Here is a 22,856-nt window from a genome sequence, read left to right on the forward strand (position 1 = left end):
GAGTAGTCTGCACCAGAGTACTCCTTTAAGTAGTGCCGCCCTGTTTTTCCTGCCTTAAGTATTTTTCCTAAGATTGTTTGTGACAATGTATCAGTGAAGGTAAAATGTATCACCATACAGTCCACAATGGTATAGGGCAGTGGTCTTCAACCTGTGGACCTCCAGATGTTGCAAAACTACAACTCCCAGCATACCCGGACATCCGTTGGCTGTCCGGGCATGCTGGTAGTTGTAGTTTTGCAACATCTGGAGTAGGAATCGACCAATATCGATTTTTTTAGGGCCGATACCGATAATCTGTAACCTTTCAGACCGATAGCCGATAACTTATACAGATATTCCGGTATAAGTTATCGGCTGTGCCCCCCCCCCCCCCCACTCGGCCCCGCAGAAGCCACTGCAGATCAATGATTTAAAGCGAGTTCTTTAAATCAATGAACTGCAGCGGTTTTTGTTGGGCCAGAGACCGCCGCCCGCTTCTCTCCCCCTCCCTGTCCTGGGGTCCTCCCTAGTCCAACCACCGCCGCTGCCCCATTGCCTCCCCCATCCCCGGTTTTATAATTACCTGTTCCCGGGGCCCGCGCTACTTCTGGCTCTGGTGGCGTCCTGAGCTGTCACTGTGCGCACTGACGGTGACGTCGCGTTGAGGATGTCACTCATTATTGGGCTGCGCAGCGCGCAGGACGCCGCAGAAGCCAGAAGAAGCGCAGACCCCGGGAACAGGTAATTATAAAACCGGGGATGGGGGAGGCAATGGGGCAGCGGCGGTGGTCTCTGGCCGGGGAGGCGGGGCATTATTGGCAAGGTAATTGCCGATACCGATAATGTCCAAAATCGTGAATATCGGCCTAACTGATAATCGGTCGATCCCTAATCTGGAGGTCCGCAGGTTGGAGACCATTGGTATAGGGGTTTTCCAGCCATGAACATTTATCACCTATACACAATGATATCATATCTGTGAGAAGGAAGAATATAATAGGATTTTAGTGATATTGCACCACTCCATGCTAACTTTGCATTTTTCTGTGCTATTAAAATGCAGAGGATGTTGTCTTATCCCAAACACTAGAGATGAGCGAACTTACAGTAAATTCGATTCGTCATGAACTTCTCGGCTCGGCAGTTGATGACTTATCCTGCATAAATTAGTTCATCCTTCAGGTGCTCCGGTGGTCTGGAAAAGGTGGATACATTCCTAGGAAAGAGTCTCCTAGGACTGTATCCACCTTTTCCAGCCCACCGGAGCACCTGAAAGCTGAACTAATCTATGTAGGAAAAGTCATCAACTGCCGAGCCGAGAAGTTCGTGAGGAATCGAATTAACTGTAAATTCGCTCATCTCTACCGAACACCATTAGTGGTGTGTTGAGTAGTTACTAATGTACCTCAGGCCCTAATGCAATACAACCTATGCAGAAATGGAATGTCTGGTCTGATCAGGCAACCTGAACGTTACAAAGCAGATTGGTTCTCAGAGCTACAGCTCTCTTGCTCAGATGCTCCCGCTGTCCCAGACCAGTTGGATGTCACCCAGCTTTCCTAGAGTCTTATACAGAAATACATCTGAAAAGCATCAAATCATGCCTGAGAAAGCTGAGCTAAAATGACAGACCTTTCCATCGTACATGAAATGTAAAAACTCCTAAAAAAAAACTTCTTGTTCAGAAAAAAAACAAACTTCTGAAATAAATGGCTTTTTACCCACTGACAGATGAAACAGCTGGGACTGATGGGTTGTCCAATATACAGATCACTTTCCAAGACATAGCACCTTAGGGCCTCCAACTGGAGCCTGAAAATGTGCAAAGATTCTGCTGTAATTAGCACCAATAAACTGTCCTACATGACTAGCATCAACTTCTGATATCATTCCAAAAGGAGGAATAGTTTACTTAATGAAGGGCGGCTTAAAGGGGTACTCTGGAGGGATTTAAAAAAATTAACTAGTGCCAGAAAGTTATGATGATTTGTAAATAACTTCTGTTTCAAAATCCTAAGCCTTCCAGTACTTATCAATGCTGTATTCCCTGGAGGAAGTTGTGTAGTTCTTTTCTGTCTGACCACAGTGCTCTCTGCTGACACCTCTGTCCATGTCAGGAACTGTCCGGAGCAGGAGCAAATCCCCATAGCAAACCTCTCCTGCTGCGGACAGTTCCTGACATGGACAGAGGTGGCAGCAGACAGCATTGTGGTCAGACAGAAAAGAACTACACAACTTCCTGTGGAGCATACGGCAGCTGATAAGTACTGGAAGGATTAAGATTTTGAAATAGAAGTAATTTCGAAATCTGTTTAACTTTCTGCCACAAGTTGGTCTGAAATAAGTTTTTTTCCCTCCGGAGTAACCCTTAAAGATACAACACTAGATGTCGCCATATTTTTTTTAAGGTCCCAAACTCAAACTCATCAATATAGCTCACAGTTTTCTCTTCCGACCTCCCCACCCACATTAATGTTCGACATGGCTAAGTTTTTATTTTTCCACTATGGGAGGGGTAAGCTGCAGCGAGGCAGCTCAGGCACTATGTTATTCACATCATCTGTAGGTCTAGAGTCAGAAGGCCGCCATACACCATAGACCAGTTTTTTTCCAACCAGAGTGCCGCCAGTTTTTGCAAAACTACTCCCAGCATTCAGCTTTCGGGCATGCTGGGAGTTGTAGTTTTTCAGCAGCTAGGGGCATGCTGGTTGGTAAACACTGCTTTAGACAGTCAGCCAAACCTGCCAAAGGCTAATCTGGTGCATTCTTAGACATCTAGTCTTAAAAGAGTTCTCCACCATAAGGTAATTTAGTACATACCTGGCAGACAGTAATGGACATGCTTAGGAAGGATCTGTGCTTGTCTTGGGGCTAAATGGCTATGTAGTGAGATTACCATAGCACTGTGGCTAGCTATTTTTGAACTGGTATTTCCTGTTTGACTTTTCTTTTTTTGACTACAAATCCCAGTTGAGTCAGGTCTTGGCTGCATTGCAACCTGGGAAAAATCTGAGACAACAGTCATTTTGTATGCTGTTAAAAATAAATATTGGGGTGAAAATCACATAAGAATTGTGAGAAAACCATCACACACAGGAACAGACACTATATTATGAACTACACTAACTTTACAGCCCCTGTAGCATAGTCAAATAAAACATTTCCTGGAATAACCCTTTAGTTTACAACGTCTAAGTATTATATCTGGACAATTGTTGGTGTGACCAAATTTATTCAAATGTTTAGTTTCACACACACATTAAGGATTGTTGGGCTATGTACACACACTATTCAGTCAGTATTTTGGTCAGTATTTTTACTAAAACCAAAACTAAAGGAAGTGACTAGAGATGAGTGAACTTACAGTAAATTCGATTAATCACGAACTTCTCGGCTCGGCAGTTGATGACTTTTCCTGCATATATTAGTTCAGCTTTCAGGTGCTCCCGTGGGCTGGAAAAGGTGGATACAGTCCTAGGAGACTCTTTCCTAGGACTGTATCCACCTTTTCCAGCCCACCGGAGCACCTGAAGGCTGAACTAATTTACACAGGATAAGTCATCAACTGCCGAGCCGAGAAGTTTGTGACGAATCGAATTTACTGTAAGTTCGCTCATCTCTAGAAGTGGCCAAAATACTGTAGCTCAGAAATGTTTTCGAGATTTCTGCTCTAAATGGGAGACCAGGAAGCCAACTGGAGCCTGACTGGGAATTAACGCAGGATTGGGGATGTAAATAACTGTGGCTTCTGGACCTTTAGGGTAAGGTATCCTGTTGCTTATACAGTGGTCCCTCAACATACGATGGTAATCCGTTCCAAATGGACCATCGTTTGTTTAAACCATCGTATGTTTAGGGATCCCTGCAATGTAAAGTATAGGACAGTGGTCTACAACCTGCGGACCTCCAGATGTTGCAAAACTACAACACCCAGCATGCCCGGACAGCCGCTGGCTGTCCGGGCATGCTGGGAGTTGTAGTTTTGCAACATCTGGAGATCCGCAGGTTGAATACGACTGGTATTGGAGGTTGTACTCACATGTCCCCGCCGCTCGGGACCGTCACCGCTCGTCACCGCTGCCCTGGATGTCGCCGTCCATCACTGTTGCCGCCTCCCCGGGGTGTCCCCGACGCTCCGGCAAGGCCTCTGCTTCCCCGGCATCCTCGCTCTCCGTCGCCGCCATCACATCGCTACGCACGCCGCTCCTATTGGATGACGGGACGGCGTGCGCAGCGACGTGATGACGACGATGGAGAGAGCCGACGATGCAGATGATCCCGAAGAGGACGCGCCGGAGCCCCGAGGACAGGTAAGTGATCGTCAGCGGACCACACGGGGCACCGTAAACGGCTATCGGGTGGCAGCTGAAGCAGTCTGCACTGCCGGATAGCCGTTTATGCGATGGCCCCGACATACAAAAGCATCGTATGTTGATGCTGCCTCTGAGAGGCCATCGTATGTTGAAATGATCGTATGTCGGGGCCATGGTAGGTCGGGGGGTCACTGTACTCTGCATATTTTGCTGCAGTGCATTTTCCTACCCATTGAAGTCAAAATACACAGCGTATACGTTACGTGTGACCCTACCCTTCTGGTACATTCACACGTACAGTATCCAGCGCATATATGATGTGCAGGATTTGAAGCTGCAGATTTCAATGTAAATTAATTGACCGAACACAGCTTCAAATCTGCGCAGGATACTGCTACTTCATCGTGTTAAGCGTATATACAGCATGGCCAAACTTCTCTGTCTGTCTGGATATTATCAGCGAGTCCTGCTCCTATCAGCCATTACAAGAATGCAGTGTGAACAGGCTATTGTAGCTGCATACTGCCTGCACACTGGAGAGAGCTGCGCATTGGGGGATAACATGACCAGGTGCCAGCTGCTTTCCATTCTCACTCGCTGGGGACTTTTTTGTCATCTTGTCTTGGAGTCTACATCGCCATGGTAACGGGCACTGGCATGCAGGAGTCTGGCGAGACCATACTGTTAATCAGGACAGCTGCAAGGCCGGCTACTCCAAGAACGAAACAGATGGGAACCTCCAGCGTTACAGGCACAGAAGGTTGTCATTAAAATACTCCAGAAATAATGATTCTGTTTACCCATCTACTCGGTGCATCGCACAAGGAATACGTGTCTATACTAGGAAGTATCACAGGAGGTCGCTGCTGGGACTTGTAGTTCTACAACACTTGGCAGCGCTGTGGTTAGGATGCCGCCTTGCTCTAGGAGGACGTGTGGATAATGCAAACGTGTATGCAAATGGCCTGATGGCATAGTGACACCCTAGTATTAATGATCAGTCATTCTTATTATGTGGAACACGTACTGCCGAGCCATTTCCATCATCTTCTTACTGTGCAATCTGTGTAAACTTCTTCACAGGCAAATAGCCGCCTGTCTCCATAGTGACTAAGGGCCCATTTACATGGAGCGATTGCCAATAAGCGATCACATAGTTAGAGATAATATTATGGACATAATGCTTGTTTATCTATAGCGATATATCTTAACTATTGTGGCAATTTCACATAAATGGCTCCATTACCATCTGAATGTTTATGTATGTTCTGTGACATTACCTTAAAGGGGTATTCCAGGAAGAAAAACTTTTTATATACCGTATATATCAACTGGCTCCAGAAAGTTAAACAGATATGTAAATTACTTCTATTAAAAAAAATCTTAATCCTTCCAATAATTATCTGCTGCTGAAGTTGAATTGTTCTTTTCTGTCTGGCAACAGTGCTCTCTGCTGACATCTCTGCTTGTCTCGGGAACTGCACAGAGTAGAAGAGGTTTGTTATGGGGATTTGCTTCTAAACTGGACAGTTCCCGAAACAGGTGTCATCAGAGAGCACTTAGACAGAAATGAACAACTCAGATTCAGCAGCTCATAAGTACTGAAAGAAGTAAGATTTTTTTTAATAGAGGTAATTTACAAATCTGTTTAACTTTCTAAAGCAAGTTGATATCTAAAAAAAAAGTTTTTTCCTGGATAACCCCTTTAAGAACAAATGGGTGTAGTCCATTTACATAGAGTACAATAATTGTCAATTAGCCTTAATGGGGAACTCCGGTACATAAGTACTTATCCCTATCGACAGTAGGGATGTAAAAAAAATCGATTTGCGCGATTATCGCGATTTTTCACTTGCCGATACTGAATCGATTCAAAATATTTTTGAATCGATTCTTTTAGTGATGTGGAATTTGTATCTCCTGATGCCCGGAACAGCATGTCCCGGGCATCAGGAGATACAAGTTCCAAATTTTGTCAGCCGGATCTGACGCGTCGTCGCTCTGGGTGTATGGAGCGGGCTCCGACTCGTGCCCGCTCCATACTCTGCGGCCCCCGGCTGATTTCAGTAGCCGGGGGCCGCTAATGCATCACCACCGCTAATATCCAGCATGCGGTGCTCTGCAGTGTGTATGGAGCGGGCTTCGGACTCCTGCCCGCTCCATACTATGCAGCCCCCAAGGGCCGCCGCTAATAGCCAGCATTCGGCGATCGCTGTGGCTGGCTATTAACCCTTTAGATCGCCGCTGTCAAAGCTGACAGCGGCGTCTAAAGGGATCTGTGAATGCTCCCTGGTGGGCTAGTGGGGTGGATCGCCCCCCCGCAGCGCGATCGCGGGCGGCCGATCCACTGTGGAGGTAGCCGGAGGGCTTACCTCTGCTTCCCTGCTCTCCGTGGCTCTGTCATTGATAGATCCTGGCTGGACCAGGCTCTATCAATAGATCGCATATCAATGGAGTTCAATAGAACTCTATTCATCTGTCTGAGCAATCTAATGATTCCTAAAAGACTAATAAAGTGTATAAAAAAATAAAGTAAAAATAAAGTTTTAATAAAAGTGTAAAAGACATTGTTTTTTAGACAGAATCGGGATATATCGCGATGTATCGTCACCTAGACAGTATCGCGATATATCGGAATATATCGAATCGCCACACTGGTATCGCGATTCGAATCGTATCGCCAAATTCTTGGCGATTCACACCCCTAATCGACAGGATAGGGGATAAGTGTCTGATTGTAGGGGTCCAACCGTTGGGACCCCCCGCAATCTCCTGCCCGGCACCCTGGCTCTCCCCATGCACGTCGCAAACTCCGCCTTGTGCACGGATTACAGTCAACCATGGCACGAAGTGGTGGCCGACAAGCTCCTCCATGTACCTCTACGGGAAACCCAAGACTACACGAGCGCTGTATCTCTGGCTCTCCCATAGTGATACATGGATGGGGTGTGTCGGCCACCATTTCGTTCCGTGGGCGACAGTAATTCGTACACAAGGTGGAGTTCGCTACGTGCATGGGGAGAGCCGGGGTGCCGGGCAGGAGATATGTGGAGGTCCCATCGGTCGGACCCCTGCGATCAGACACTAATTCCCTATCCTGCGTATAGAGGATAAGTACTTATGTATGCGTGTGAGGTGCAAAACTGCCCCCCTTGCATTTCTGCGTCGGACCCTCCCCTGAGCTGTCCAGAGATCAGTTCTGCACCTCCCTCAGCCCTGTACACACTTCCCTCCTCGCCCCTCCCTCAGGAGGAGGGACGTAGATTCTCACAGAAAATCTTTGTCCAGGGGGCGGGGGAATCGCTCTCCTCCTCAGGTGGGTGCATGAAACTTTATGTCCACACAGCACCCTGGACGTCGATTTTCGCAGCTGTCCAGGAGCGGGGGAGGGAGGTGCAGAACTGCGTCCTGCTTGGCTCCGCATGGTTGTAATTATGCTACTGATGTAAATCACAGTAAAGCTCAATTTTCTACAGCAATTTCACCCATTTGCGGCAAACAGTTGCAGCACCACAATGTGTGAACCCAGCCTAAGGGTGCGTTCACAGGGGCTGCGTATTTTTGTTGCCCATTGACTTCAATGGGCAGCAAAATCTTCCAAAGTGAATCTGCAGCAGAAAATACGCACGTGTGAACACACCCTAAGAGTACGTTCACACAGGCGGATTTATTTGCAGGTTTCCCGCTGTGTATTTGAAAGGGGGCGGGCTCTTTGTGGTTGTCCGCAGCAGATTTTCCACTGCGTTATTTCCGCTGCGGAAAATCTGCTGCAAGCCCCATTTAAGTCAGTAGGGTCTGCGGCTGATTTTCCACAGCGGAAATTACGCAGCGGAAAATCTGCTGCGGACAGCTGAGAAGAGCCTGCCCCCTTTCAAATACACAGTGGGAAACCCGCAAAGAAATCCGCCCATGTGAACATACCCTAAGGGTACGTTCACACGGGCGGATTACCTGCAGAATTTCCACAGCGAATCTGCTGCTGATAATCCACAGCGCATTTAGCTACCATTAACTTCGATGGGTCCGAAGGAAAATCCGCACATCCCGCACATCGCGGCCGCTCCCCCGGCTCCCTGAGCTACACAGAGAGCGGCCGCGATGTGTGCGAGTACACTGCAGGGTAACCCGCACAACGCAGTGTGTCTGCAGGTAGCGGCGGATTGCCGCTATTAGCAGGCACAAAGAGGGCAGCACTTTAGGGGCCTTTGTCAGTGGATCCACAGCTGCAGATCCGCTGACAAATACGCCCGTGTGAATGCACCCTAAGGGTACGTTCACACGCGCAGATTTTTTAGCGGGTTTTCCGCTGCGTATTTGAAAGTGGGCGGGCTCAGATTTTCCACGGCGGAATTTACACTGTGGAAAATCCGCCACAGTCCCTACTGACTTCAACGGGGCTTGCGGCGGATTTTCCGCAGTGTACATTCCGCCGCGGAAAATCGGCTGCGGAAAGCCGAGAAGAGCCCGCCCACTTTCAAATACGCAGAGGAAAACCCGCTAAAAAATCTGCGCGTGTGAACGTACCCTAAAAGTGTTTTCTACTGTGCACATAAGCAAGGCTGTATTTACTATTAGGCCACTATAGGCCTGTGCCTAGGGTGGCAGTGTTAAGGGTGGCAGCACTTCAGTAAAAAAAAAAAAAAAGGGGTAACATTTTTTTAAATATCTGCTGCCGCCATTCTACTCATTCTGTTGTGGATCTGTGATTGATTTCACCACATTCTGTGAATAGGGGTGAGACCTTTGGCAACATACCCTATATGTAACACATGCAGTTTTTCCTGTATATCTGTGACAGATCTGCATGAACAAAATCACCCTAGGGCAGCACAAGCTATAAATACAGCCCTGCACAGAAGTAAAGCTTATCCATTGTGTAATGAAAACTTCTGCAACTTTCTATTATACTTTTGACCTAGTGCATAAGTTTATGTAGTAAAAAAAAATTACAAAAAAGAGATCAGCTTACTCCCCTCTCATGCTAATGCTTCCGTACCACTTGTAGGCTCTGGTGCCCGGTGCCAAGCACTGAAGCCAATTAACAGGGTTAGGTATAGAAAAGCTTTTACGAACGCCAAGTTTTGCTGTTTTAACATCTAAAAACATCAGTGCATGTTAGTATAGAACAATACGCCAAGGTAAATATGTTTCAAAATTGTCTTTGCCAACCAGGGTGCCTTTGACTGTTGCAAAACTACAACTCCCAGCATGCCCGGACAGCCAAAAGCTGTCCGGGCATGCTGGGAGTTTCAGTTTTGCTATGGCTGGAGGCACCCTGGCACATAAATTGCCTGTAGCCCAACACATATTGCCTGTAGTAACACACACTTTCCTAAAAAATGGGGTCACACAGTGCACGTGGTTTCCATTTGTATTATGACACAGAAAACTACAAAAATACAATGCAAAATACTCTGTGTGAACATGACCTAATGTATACAACTCTCTGTTTCAATTTCTTACTGATTTCAAGATCTCTGCTTGTTGTCAGCGGCTCCAGTCCCTTCTACTTCTCTCCATGAAATGTGGCTAGCATAATAGGTTCACATTACCATTGTGCTCTGTCCCATTCTGGGTCCATTCCGCTCTTTTTCTTTTTTTTTTTGCCTGAACGGCCTTAAAATGGGTCGGAGCACAACTGAAACCACCCTATTATCATCGGGTCCTGACGGATTCAATTGACTTAAAGGAGTTCTCCGGCAAAAGTAACTTACCCCCTATCGACAGGATAGGGGATAAGTAGCTGATCGCGGGGGTCCGACCGCTTGGGCCTCCTGCAATCTACGGGAAGGGACCCCGCGCTCAGTGAGGAGCGCGTGCTGCAGCTGGCACGCGCCTATCTATTCCTATGGGAGTGCCGAAAAGACAAGTACAGCTCTCGGGCATTATCAGTGCTCCCGTAGAAATTAATGAGGCCCATGCCGTCTACCGGTAGAGGACAAGCACAAGGGCCGGGGTCCTGTGCCAGTGATCGCATCATGAATAAATGTGATTTATCTTTTTCATGTTTCCAACTTTAATTCGGGACTACTAAGGAATATATATATAATTTTCATTTTTTTATTTACTATAGCATTATTTTTATAATATTTTTATTTCATTATTTTATTTATTTTCTATTTTCTTTCCTCTCTTCTATTTTCTCATTTCTTATTTCTACTGGCTCTAGAGGACTGGTTCTTGTATAAACCTGTTATACATCCCTTTTCTATATATACTTTTAGGTCTGTGGGGTATAGACCTACCCAGTTAACCTCAAGTCAGCTCCGGCTGAGTGAGCTACACAATTCTTGTTGTACTATTTATATTTGTAAATTACTTCTATTAAAAAATCTTAATCCTTCCAATAGTTATTAGCTTCTGAAGTTGAGTTGTTGTTTTCTGTCTAACTGCTTTCTGATGACTCACGTCCCAGGAGCTGTGCAGCTCCTATGGGGATATTCTCCCATCATGCACAGCTCCCGGGACGTGACATCATCATTGAGCAGTTAGACAGAAAACTTCAGAAGCTAATAACTATGGGAAGGATTAAGATTTTTTAATAGAAGTAAATTACAAATCTGGTTAACTTTCCGGAGCCAGTTGATATATATGAAAAAAGGTTTTGCCTGGAATACCCCTTTATATATAGCGGCATTCTGTTCAGAGCGCCATTGAAGTTAATGGGACTCTGAATTAGGGCGGAATCTGTGTTTTGAAAGCAAAGAAATTAAGCAAAACTATGGAAAATCTGCAGTCTGCTTTTCTGTGCGAAATAGCAGAAATTCAGCCGTGTGAACATAGCCTAAGAGTTCCTTACATTATATGATTGGTGAGGCTTAGTCTTCCTTTACATATATGCGCTCTCAGTTTTTCCCCCTCCAGCGCTGCAGAAAATGCACAGGGGGAAAATGAAGCAAGAACTGATCCCATTCATTTGAACAGGACGGTTCACAATCATCCGGTGTCTCCGTTTGGATGCCGGATGATTGGACTCGCCGGACCGGCACAGAGAGGGAAACGCATCTTGCTGCGTTCCCTTCCGCCGATCACAAACAATGAACGCCAGATGATGCACAAATGATGCCAACTGATGCACTTTTGGCATCAGTTGTGGCAATTTTTGCTCAGTTTCGCCAGATATATGTAACTCTAGAGGTGGGACCCCAAACGTTGATGGCTCATCTTAATAATATCCCATTCATGCAGAATTGCAGTCACAGCTGTGGCTTATATGAGCAGAACAGAGATGTTACAATGTATCTTTTTTTTTTTGCGCATTGTTTTGTATCTTTTTTGTTGGTATTATCTCTACACAGCTTTTAATTACCGTTATCTTCTCTTTGGGACCTGTTCCCACTTTCCCTGGAAAAAATGGGGGGCGCTCTCTGTGTATATTGTCAATATATATCAGATACAGTCGTGTCTGAGAACAAGCTGTGTGACTTCTCTTGTCATGGATAATGAGATATACAAATAATATTGTGAATATTTGTTTTGTAGATTAATCACAATGTCAAATATGTATCATTTATAGCAAATCCTGCAGGATGCAGCATTGGTGCAGTAGAGCTCATCCTGGGTGACAGTGTGCCCCCCCCCTTAAGTTCAGGGTGCTGAGCTGGATTAACCCCTTGTGGCCTCCCCCCCCCCCCCCCCCAGCTCTTCCTGACATCAGTAATGTCCCCTCCTCACCCCTCCAGCTCTGTGTGATTAGTGACGGGGTGGGGAGCAGCTTCTCCCAAACATGTGACCCCTTTGTTAGAATGAGACAGTGGAGATGTCCTCAGACTGGCTCTCTAACCAATAGATGGCAGCAGAAGGACACTTAGATACCAGCTGCCTAAATAAACAGAAAGGGGGTTAAAAAAAAGAGGAGAAAAACTTGTACAAGATGGCGTCTGACTGGAGGGAGAGGGAGCCCCTCTCTGCATCCCCGGGCTGGTGAGAGAGGGGAGCAGGCAGCCTGGCAGGAGGAGGAGGAGGGGGTCCTGATCACTACATGGCGCTGTCTCTGCTCTGGGGACTGCACTGGGCTGGATGCATCCTGCTGCTGCTGCTGCTGGTGGCTGCTGGAGGTGAGTGCTGCTGGGATTTGGTGCTGCCCATAAAGAAGGGGGGTGTTGTCGGAATCTGCCCCCATTCACCAGTCTTTAGGGGTACACAGGGTGCAGAGAGGCTGGAGGAGGATGATGAGGAATGATGGTGCTGCCTCCTCCCAAACCCTTATGGAAAAGGTGCATTACCACCACCAGGCATGCCAGGATAAATGGCTGCTGCATTCTTGAAATGTGCCAGTGGCAGTAAATCACATGGGGCACATGCATGAGCTGTGGACATGCCTGTCTTATCTGTGGGTTGCCATTCAGCTTTTCTAGCTCTATGCCATGATCCTATAGTGCAGTGGTCTTCAACCTGCAGACCTCCAGATGTTGCAAAACTACAACTCCCAGCATGCCCGGACAGCCTTCGGCTGTCCGGGCATGCTGGGAGTTGTAGTTTTGAAACATCTGGAGGTCCGCAGGTTGAAGACCACTGCATAGTGCATGGTCAATATTGCTTCAGTCCATGTAGGAGCTACCTTGATATCAAAGGGTTAAATCATGACACTGATACTGAGACATATTACAGATCAGTCCGTGTACTGATATATAGAAGTCACATATGGGCTATTCTGATAGAATAATATATTTTTAACATGGTACTGACACTGAGACATATTACAGATCAGTCCGTGTACTGATATATAGTAGTCATGTATGGGCTATACAGTTATAATATGACACTGAGATATATTACAGGTCAGTCCGTGTACTGATATATAGTAGTCATGTATGGGCTATACAGTTATAATATGACACTGAGATATATTACAGATCAGTCCGTGTACTGATATATAGAAGTCACATATGGGCTATTCTGATAGAATAATATATTTTTAACATGGTACTGACACTGAGACATATTACAGGTCAGTCCGTGTACTGATATATAGTAGTCATGTATGGGCTATACAGTTATAATATGACACTGAGATATATTACAGGTCAGTCCGTGTACTGATATATAGTAGTCATGTATGGGCTATACAGTTATAATATGACACTGAGATATATTACAGGTCAGTCCGTGTACTGATATATAGTAGTCATGTATGGGCTATACAGTTATAATATGACACTGAGATATATTACAGGTCAGTCCGTGTACTCATATATAGAAGTCACATATGGGCTATTCTGATAGAATAATACATTTTTAACATGACACAGACATATTACAGGTCAGTCCATGTACTGATATATAGTAGTCACATATGGGCTATACTGAAGATACAGTTATAATATGACACTGAGACATATTACAGGTCAGTCCGTGTACTGATATATAGCAGTCATGTATGGCCATTCTCAGACAGTGATACAGTAATAACATTGAGATGTAATACTGGTCAGTCCATATAACGATATATAGTAGTCATGTATGGCCATCCTCAGACAGTGATACAGTAATAACATTGAGATGTAATACAGGTCAGTCCATATAACGATATATAGTAGTCATGTATGGCCATTCTCATACAGTGATACAGTAATAACATTGAGATGTAATACTGGTCAGTCCATATAATGATATATAGTAGTCATGTATGGTCATCCTCAGACAGTGATACAGTAATAACACTGAGATGTATTACAGGTCAGTCCATATAACGATATATAGTAGTCATGTATGGCCATCCTCAGACAGTGATACAGTAATAACATTGAGATGTAATACAGGTCAGTCCATATACTGATATATAGTAGTCACGTATGGCCATCCTCAGACAGTGATACAGTAATAACATTGAGATGTAATACAGGTCAGTCCATATAATGATATATAGTAGTCACGTATGGCCATCCTCAGACAGTGATACAGTAATAACATTGAGATGTAATACAGGTCAGTCCATATAATGATATATAGTAGTCATGTATGGTCATCCTCAGACAGTGATACAGTAATAACATTGAGATGTAATACAGGTCAGTCCATATAACGATATATAGTAGTCATGTATGGTCATCCTCAGACAGTGATACAGTAATAACATTGAGATGTAATACAGGTCAGTCCATATAACGATATATAGTAGTCATGTATGGCCATCCTCAGACAGTGATACAGTAATAACATTGAGATGTAATACAGGTCAGTCCATATAATGATATATAGTAGTCATGTATGGCCATCCTCAGACAGTGATACAGTAATAACACTGAGATGTATTACAGGTCAGTCCATATAATGATATATAGTAGTCATGTATGGTAATCCTCAGACAGTGATACAGTAATAACATTGAGATGTAATACAGGTCAGTCCATATAATGATATATAGTAGTCATGTATGGTCATCCTCAGACAGTGACACAGTAATAACACTGAGATGTATTACAGGTCAGTCCATATAATGATATATAGTAGTCATGTATGGCCATCCTCAGACAGTGATACAGTAATAACATTGAGATGTAATACAGGTCAGTCCATATACTGATATATAGTAGTCACGTATGGCCATCCTCAGACAGTGATACAGTAATAACATTGAGATGTAATACTGGTCAGTCCATATAACGATATATAGTAGTCATGTATGGCCATCCTCAGACAGTGATACAGTAATAACATTGAGATGTAATACAGGTCAGTCCATATAACGATATATAGTAGTCATGTATGGCCATTCTCATACAGTGATACAGTAATAACATTGAGATGTAATACTGGTCAGTCCATATAATGATATATAGTAGTCATGTATGGTCATCCTCAGACAGTGATACAGTAATAACACTGAGATGTATTACAGGTCAGTCCATATAACGATATATAGTAGTCATGTATGGCCATCCTCAGACAGTGATACAGTAATAACATTGAGATGTAATACAGGTCAGTCCATATACTGATATATAGTAGTCACGTATGGCCATCCTCAGACAGTGATACAGTAATAACATTGAGATGTAATACAGGTCAGTCCATATAATGATATATAGTAGTCACGTATGGCCATCCTCAGACAGTGATACAGTAATAACATTGAGATGTAATACAGGTCAGTCCATATAATGATATATAGTAGTCATGTATGGTCATCCTCAGACAGTGATACAGTAATAACATTGAGATGTAATACAGGTCAGTCCATATAACGATATATAGTAGTCATGTATGGTCATCCTCAGACAGTGATACAGTAATAACATTGAGATGTAATACAGGTCAGTCCATATAACGATATATAGTAGTCATGTATGGCCATCCTCAGACAGTGATACAGTAATAACATTGAGATGTAATACAGGTCAGTCCATATAATGATATATAGTAGTCATGTATGGCCATCCTCAGACAGTGATACAGTAATAACACTGAGATGTATTACAGGTCAGTCCATATAATGATATATAGTAGTCATGTATGGTAATCCTCAGACAGTGATACAGTAATAACATTGAGATGTAATACAGGTCAGTCCATATAATGATATATAGTAGTCATGTATGGTCATCCTCAGACAGTGACACAGTAATAACACTGAGATGTATTACAGGTCAGTCCATATAATGATATATAGTAGTCACGTATGGTCATCCTCAGACAGTGACACAGTAATAACACTGAGATGTATTACAGGTCAGTCCATATAATGATATATAGTAGTCATGTATGGCCATCCTCAGACAGTGACACAGTAATAACACGACACTGACTCTGAGCTATATCACAGGTCAGTCCTGATATATATCATGTACTGATATAGTCATATACACTATCTTGACAGAATGGCACAGGACTAGTCCATGTCATACAGGTGAAATATTAGAATATTGTGCAAAGTTAATTTATTTCAGTTATGCAACTTAAAATGTGAAACTAATGTATAGCCGTGATTTGTCATGTGATGATTATGGTTACAGCTCATGAATACCCCAAATCCCCAATATATGATATGATTTGGGGAGCCCTGTCATCTGCTGGTGTTGGTCACTGGGCTTCATTAAGTCCAGGATCAATGCATCCGTCTACCAGGAGATTTGGGAGCACTTCATGCTTCCTTTCCTTTTAAGTTGCATTAATGAAATATAATGGACTTTTGCACGATATTCACATTTTTCGAATTTCACCTGTATGCAGTAGTCATGAATAAGACACTGACTCTGAGACATATTACAGGTCAGTTCATATATTATAGTCATCTATCAACTATCCTGAATGACACAGGGTTATAACATGGCACTTACTATGACAACAACACAGACATATTATAGGTCAGTCCATATACTATTATACTTATATATAGGCCACCCTGAGGTACTCTGTGACATACTATATCCTTCAGGCCAGTCCATGTACTGATATAGTTATGTAGCCACTACTCTGATAGAATAACATGGGATTATAATGTGATACTGATCCTCAGACATATTACAGGTCAATCCTTGTAATGATATACACTGCTCAAAAAAAATAAAGGGAACACTAAGATAACACATCCTAGATCTGAATGAATGAACTAATCATATGAAATACTTTCGTCTTTACATAGTTGAATGTGCTGACAACAAATCACACAAAAATTATCAATGGAAATCACATTTATCAACCCATGGAGGTCTGGATATGGAGTCACACTCAAAATCAAAACCACACTACAGGCTGATCCAACTTTGATGTAATGTCCTTAAAACAAGTCAAAATGAGGCTCAGTAGTGTGTGTGACCTCCACGTGCCCGTATGACCTCCCTACAATGCCTGGGCATGAGTGGACCCATGCACATTTGTGGCCTGCTGGAGGTCATTTTCCAGGGCTCTGGCAGTGCTCCTCCTGCTCCTCCTTGCACAAAGTCGGAGGTAGCGGTCCTGTTGCTGGGTTGTTGCTCTCCTATTGCCTCCTCCACATCTCCTGGACATGTACTGGCCTGTCTCCTGGTAGTGCCTCCATGCTCTGGACACTACGCTGACAGACACAGCAAACCGTACCACAGCTCGCATTGATGTGCCATCCTGGATAAGCTGCACTACCTGAGCCACTTGTGTGGGTTGTAGACTCCGTCTCATGCTACCACTAGAGTGAAAGCACCTCCAGCATTCAAAAGTGACCAAAACATCAGCCAGGAAGCATAGGAACTGAGAAGTGTTCTGTGGTCACCACCTGCAGAACCACTCCTTTATTGGGGGTGTCTTGCTAATTGCCTATAGTTTCCACCTGTTGTCTGTTCCATTTGCACAACAGCATGTGAAATTGATTGTCAATCAGTGTTTCTTCCTGAGTGGACAGTGTGATTTCACAGAAGTGTCATTGACTTGGAGTTACATTGTGTTAAGTGTTCCCTTTAGTTTTTATGAGCAGTGTATATAGGATAACACAGGGTTATAACACGGCACTGGCTCTATTACATACTCAGTCATACATGTACAGATGACAGAAGGCAGTGACGTGACTCTAACAATCAATGACAATAGTACAATGGCAGAGGGTAATAACATCACCCAGGTTTTATGACATTCCAGGTTGGTCCTTCACTGATAAATGAAGAATGAGGACATAATATGTAACAGGTCTATCCATACACGGATACATTCTTGTGTAACCTAATGCGATATGACTAGACACTGGCACAGTGACATGATTCTCTATGAAAGATCTAGTAATATCTTGCCACATTCTTCTATGAACTGCCCTAATAGAGTTACATAGGACAGTAACATGACACTGGCTTTATGACACTATCCTATTCTGTAGCCATGTATAAAAGACATGGATGTAATGGCAGAATGCAGCAATGACGTGCTCGTGATTTCAGAGGGTCAAGACACCGGCACGATGACATTATCATGTATTTTAGGTCTAGTGAATATGGGCCAATTTGTAATGACTGAATAACTGGGTCAGAGCGTCTCCAAAATGACAGGTCCTGTGGGATGTTCCTTCTATATAGTGGTTAGTACCTACTAGAGATCGACCGATTATCGGTTTGGCTGATATCGGCCAATATTCACAATTTTGGACGTTATCAGTATTGGCAATTACCTTGCCGATAATCCGATAATGACCCGCCCCGCCCCCACTGCACCGCACCCTCCACCACCGCGCCGCACCCACCACCACCGCACCCCCCCACCGCACTGCCCCATTGCCTCCCCCATCCCCGGTTTTATAATTACCTGTTCCCGGGGGCCCGCGCTACTTCTGGCTTCTGCGGCGTCCTGTGTTATGCTGTGCGCTGCGCAATGACGAGTGACGTCCTCAACGCGATGTCACCGTCAGTGCGCACAGTTAGACAGCTCAGGAGGACGCCGCCGGAGCCAGAAGTAGCGCGGACCGCGGACCCCGGGAACAGGTAATTTTAAAACCGGGAATGGGGGAGTCAATGGGGCAGTGGTGGCGGTGGTGGTGGGGGGGTGCGTTGGCGGTGATAGGACTCAGGAGGACCCCAGGACAGGCAGGGGGAGAAGCGGGTGGCGGCAGCGATGGTTTCTGGCACTGCAAAAGCCTCTGCAGTTCATTGATTTAAAGCGTCCGCTTTAGATCTATGATCTGCAGTGGTGTCGCCGGGGGAGGTGGGGAGTTGAGTTAAATAGCCGATAACTTGTACCGGAATATAGGCATAAGTTATCGGCCATCGGCCCTAACCTCCACAGAGTATCGGTATCGGCCCTAAAAATTCAATATCGGTCGATCCCTAGTACCTACCAATGTGGCCAAAGTAAGGGCAACCAGTCAACCTGCAACAGGGTCATGGACACCTCTTTGATACATGTATGGAGTAAAGGCTAGCCCATCTGGTTTGATCCCATAGAACCATTGCAAAAATGTATGTAAAACTTAATGCTATCAATAATAAAAAGGTGTCAGCACACATAGTGCATCACTTGCTGTGTATAGGTCTGTGGAGCCACAAAGTACACCATTTTTGGCCAGTGTGTTTTATAATACGGTTGATCAGTGTGATGGCACTGGGTTATGACAAGACACTGGCACGGTGACATGCTCCGGTATTGCAGGTCTATCCATGCACTGATACAGTCTTGTGTAAACTGCTCTGATGTAATGGTAGGGGGTCTTGACAAGCTGCTGGCACAGTGACATGCTCATCTCTTATAGGGCTATCTGTACGCTAACACGTTATTGTGTAAACTAAGCTGATAGAATGGAGGGTCATGAAAAGACACAGACACAATGAGATCCTCATATATCATAACCCTACCCTATCATAATATTGTAAAGACTGTGGGGTTAAAGCAGTGATCCCAACCAGTGTACCTCCAGCTGTTGCAAAACGTCAACTCCCATCTTGCCCGGACAGCCTTCGGCTGTCCGGGCAAGCTGGGAGTTGACGTTTTGCAACAGCTGGAGGCACGCTGGTTGGGAACACTGAGTTAAAGATATGACACTATTACAATGACCTAAATATGTATTAGCTGTCTATATATACATGGATATATTCAGATATAACTACCTATAACAGCGACTGGCTCTTCTATTACAGGTGTGTCCATGCACTGGCCCTGTGTTCTTACCACCGCGCTGGCACATTGAAATGTCTGTATATTACAGTTCTCTCTCTCCGTGCACCCGTACGCTCATGTATAACTTGACCTGATATAATGGCAGGGCTCCACTGACGTGTTGATTTATTAATATATAGACAGGGCATATGTTGCCTCTTATTTATGGCGGTATCGAAGAACTGACACAGTGACAGATTGGTGCAGTCAATGCTCAGCCCCTGCTTGTTTCAGGGAAATTGATACAGAAGCACGAAGGCTTGCAGGCTATTCAGAGTCTTTTTTTTTTTTTTTTTTTTTTTTTTAACAAAGATTTGAATGAAAACATAAATTGTTACATGTGTTTTATTTACTATCAGGTATTTGTTTACATACATGATCCGCATGGTCTTTAGTAGGAAAATGAAGCCTCTTTGTCACTATGATCAAATTTGCTGTCTTACATATCTATTTATCTCTTATTTATTTAGTCTATATACCTACAGTATCTATCTGTCTACAGTATCTATTTATGTATATCCATTTTTTTTAATCAATCTATAGTATCTATCTATCTATCTATCTATCTATCTATCTGTCTGTCTGTCTGTCTGTATGTCCATCCATCTGCCTCCTAATTATCTTACTATCTGTCTACAGTATCTATCTATCTACAGTATCTATCTATCTCTCTGTCTATCTATTTATCTATCTCCTATCTATCTATCTATCTATCTATCTATCTATCTATCTATCTATCTACAGTATATATCTATCTATCTATCTCCTATCTGTCTATCTATCTATCTATCTATCTATCTATCTGTCTGTCTGTCTGTCTGTCTATCATGTCTGTCTATCCATCCATCTCCCTCCTAATTATCTTACTATCTGTCTACAGTATCTATCTATCTATCTATCTATCTATCTCATATCTATCTATCTATCTATCTATCTATCTATCTATCTATCTCATATCTATCTATCTATCTATCTATCTATCTATCTATCTATCTATCATCTATCTATCATCTATCTATATATCTCTATCTATCTATTTATCTATCATATATATCTATCTATAATATATTATGCTTAATGAAGGCTGCATGGGCCGCTGAAACATTGCATTTTTTGACACTAGATTGAATAAAGCTACCCACTTTTTTCCCTTTATGGAGTGCTGCAAGGTACTTTTTGTTGGACTATCTATCTATTTATCTATCTATCTATCTATCTATCTATCTATCTATCTATCTAGCAACAGGTTATCTTCTTTGGTTATCTATCTATCTATCTATTATCTATCTATCGAAATTGGGTTGGTGTACTCTATCTGGGAATGTGTCCGAGAAGTCTTGTTTGTGACTCACTGTCCCCTGTTCATTATCTATCTATCTATCTATCTCATATCTATCTATCTCATATCTATCTATCTCATATCTATCTATCTATCTATCTATCTCATATCTATCTATCTACCTATCTATCTATCTATCTATCTCATATCTATCTATCTCATATCTATCTATCTATCTATCTATCTCATATCTATCTATCTATCTATCTATCTATCTCATATCTATCTATCTCATATCTATCTATCTATCTCATATCTATCTATTTCATATCTATCTATCTATCTATCTATCTTCTATCTCATATCTATCTATCTACCTATCAATCAATCAATCAATCAATCAATTTTCATCTAATATTTTATTAGCTATGGCCATTGTGGTTATGTTTATTGTCAGATAGAGCTGTGCCTTCTGCGGAAGTCACTACACTTTTGTTGGCTGAACGTTGATGTTCTATTTTTATAACCTCTAAATGAGGATCCAGATGCTGAAACCATTGGTGATCTGGTAGAAGCAAAGGGCCCAAATATATGTTAGGAAAATGGTAACCATTCAGCACCTCTTTCCTTACCCTAACACAGGGAGATACTGAATATATGGCAGCCATATGGACAGGAGCCCTGAGTTGTCCTTTAAGACCTTGGTTATACTTTGTATGTTTGTGTTCACTGTGGGAAAACATCAACTCTTGCGATTTTTGCGCCTTATTGGCTTCAACAGGTAAAATTGCTGAACTTACAGCTTGTACGGTAAAGCTGTTTCCATAGTTCTGGGAACATTTCATAGAACTGCTTCTTTAAGAAAGCTTTGCTGACTGGTAACAATATTCTATGTATTATAAGAAGTTATAATACATAGGATCCAGATGCTGAAACCATTGGTGGTTACTATGTGTACATTATTTGTAGTAGTGGTGTTGCTTTCTGTGGAATGACTGCTGAGCATGAGTGAGGCCTAATACAGCTGTTCTCATGCTTAGGCTGGGTTCACATCACGTTTTCCCCCATACGGGAGAGCATACTGCAGGGGGAAGCTAAAACCTCGCGCCCCCGTATACCTTTCTATGCGCTCCCGTATGTAATTCATTTCAATGAGCCGGCCGGAGTGAAATGTTTGGTCCGGTCGGCTCAATTTTGTGCCGTATGCGCTTTTACAACCGGACCTAAAACCATGGTTGACCACAGTTTTAGGTCCGGGGAAAAGCGCATATTGCGCAAATATTAGCCGTCCGGACCGAACGTTTCACTCCGGTCGGCTCATTGAAATTAATTACATACGGGAGCGCATAGAAAGGCATACGGGAGCACAAGGTTTTAGCTCCCCCCTGCCGTATGCGCTCCCGTTTGGGAGAAAATGTGATGTGAACCAGCCCTTTGGCTCTTTACCTACTTTCTATGAAGAAGAACGGAGCATGCCCAGGCATTAATCGTTTCCTTTATTTTCTCCTTCTCTGTCCTGCTGGCTTATATTTAGGGGACTATGGCCCCTATTCTTATAGTCACGAACGTTCCCAGCAATTGATTTCTCAATGTTCAAACATTGGCCTGTGAAATAATACACTGTTATTATAGATTGTCTTATACACAAATGTAATTGTGATTTCTAGAACTAAACAAACTAGAAGTTTCCAACTTTGTACTATGAATAGTAACTTAGTCTCTCTCCTTTCCTGGTG

At 43.5% G+C, this 22,856-nt stretch overlaps 1 protein-coding gene across 3 annotated transcripts in view; it reads left to right on the forward strand.

Annotated features, from left to right (window-relative positions):
* Positions 1-12,068: 12,068 nt before the first annotated feature.
* Positions 12,069-22,856, forward strand: part of IGDCC4 (immunoglobulin superfamily DCC subclass member 4) — a 105,751-nt gene continuing 94,963 nt past the window's right edge. The window contains exon 1 of one of the 3 annotated variants that reach the window (XM_056571727.1): positions 12,069-12,352. In XM_056571727.1, the coding sequence (XP_056427702.1) occupies positions 12,277-12,352 (76 nt within the window). In that variant the 5' untranslated portion in view covers positions 12,069-12,276. The remainder of the gene's footprint in view (positions 12,353-22,856) is intronic. The other 2 variants (XM_056571725.1, XM_056571728.1) reach the window with 2 other exon arrangements.

The sequence above is a fragment of the Hyla sarda genome, chromosome 4, assembly GCF_029499605.1.
Source record: "Hyla sarda isolate aHylSar1 chromosome 4, aHylSar1.hap1, whole genome shotgun sequence".
Classification (NCBI taxonomy): domain Eukaryota; kingdom Metazoa; phylum Chordata; class Amphibia; order Anura; family Hylidae; genus Hyla; species Hyla sarda.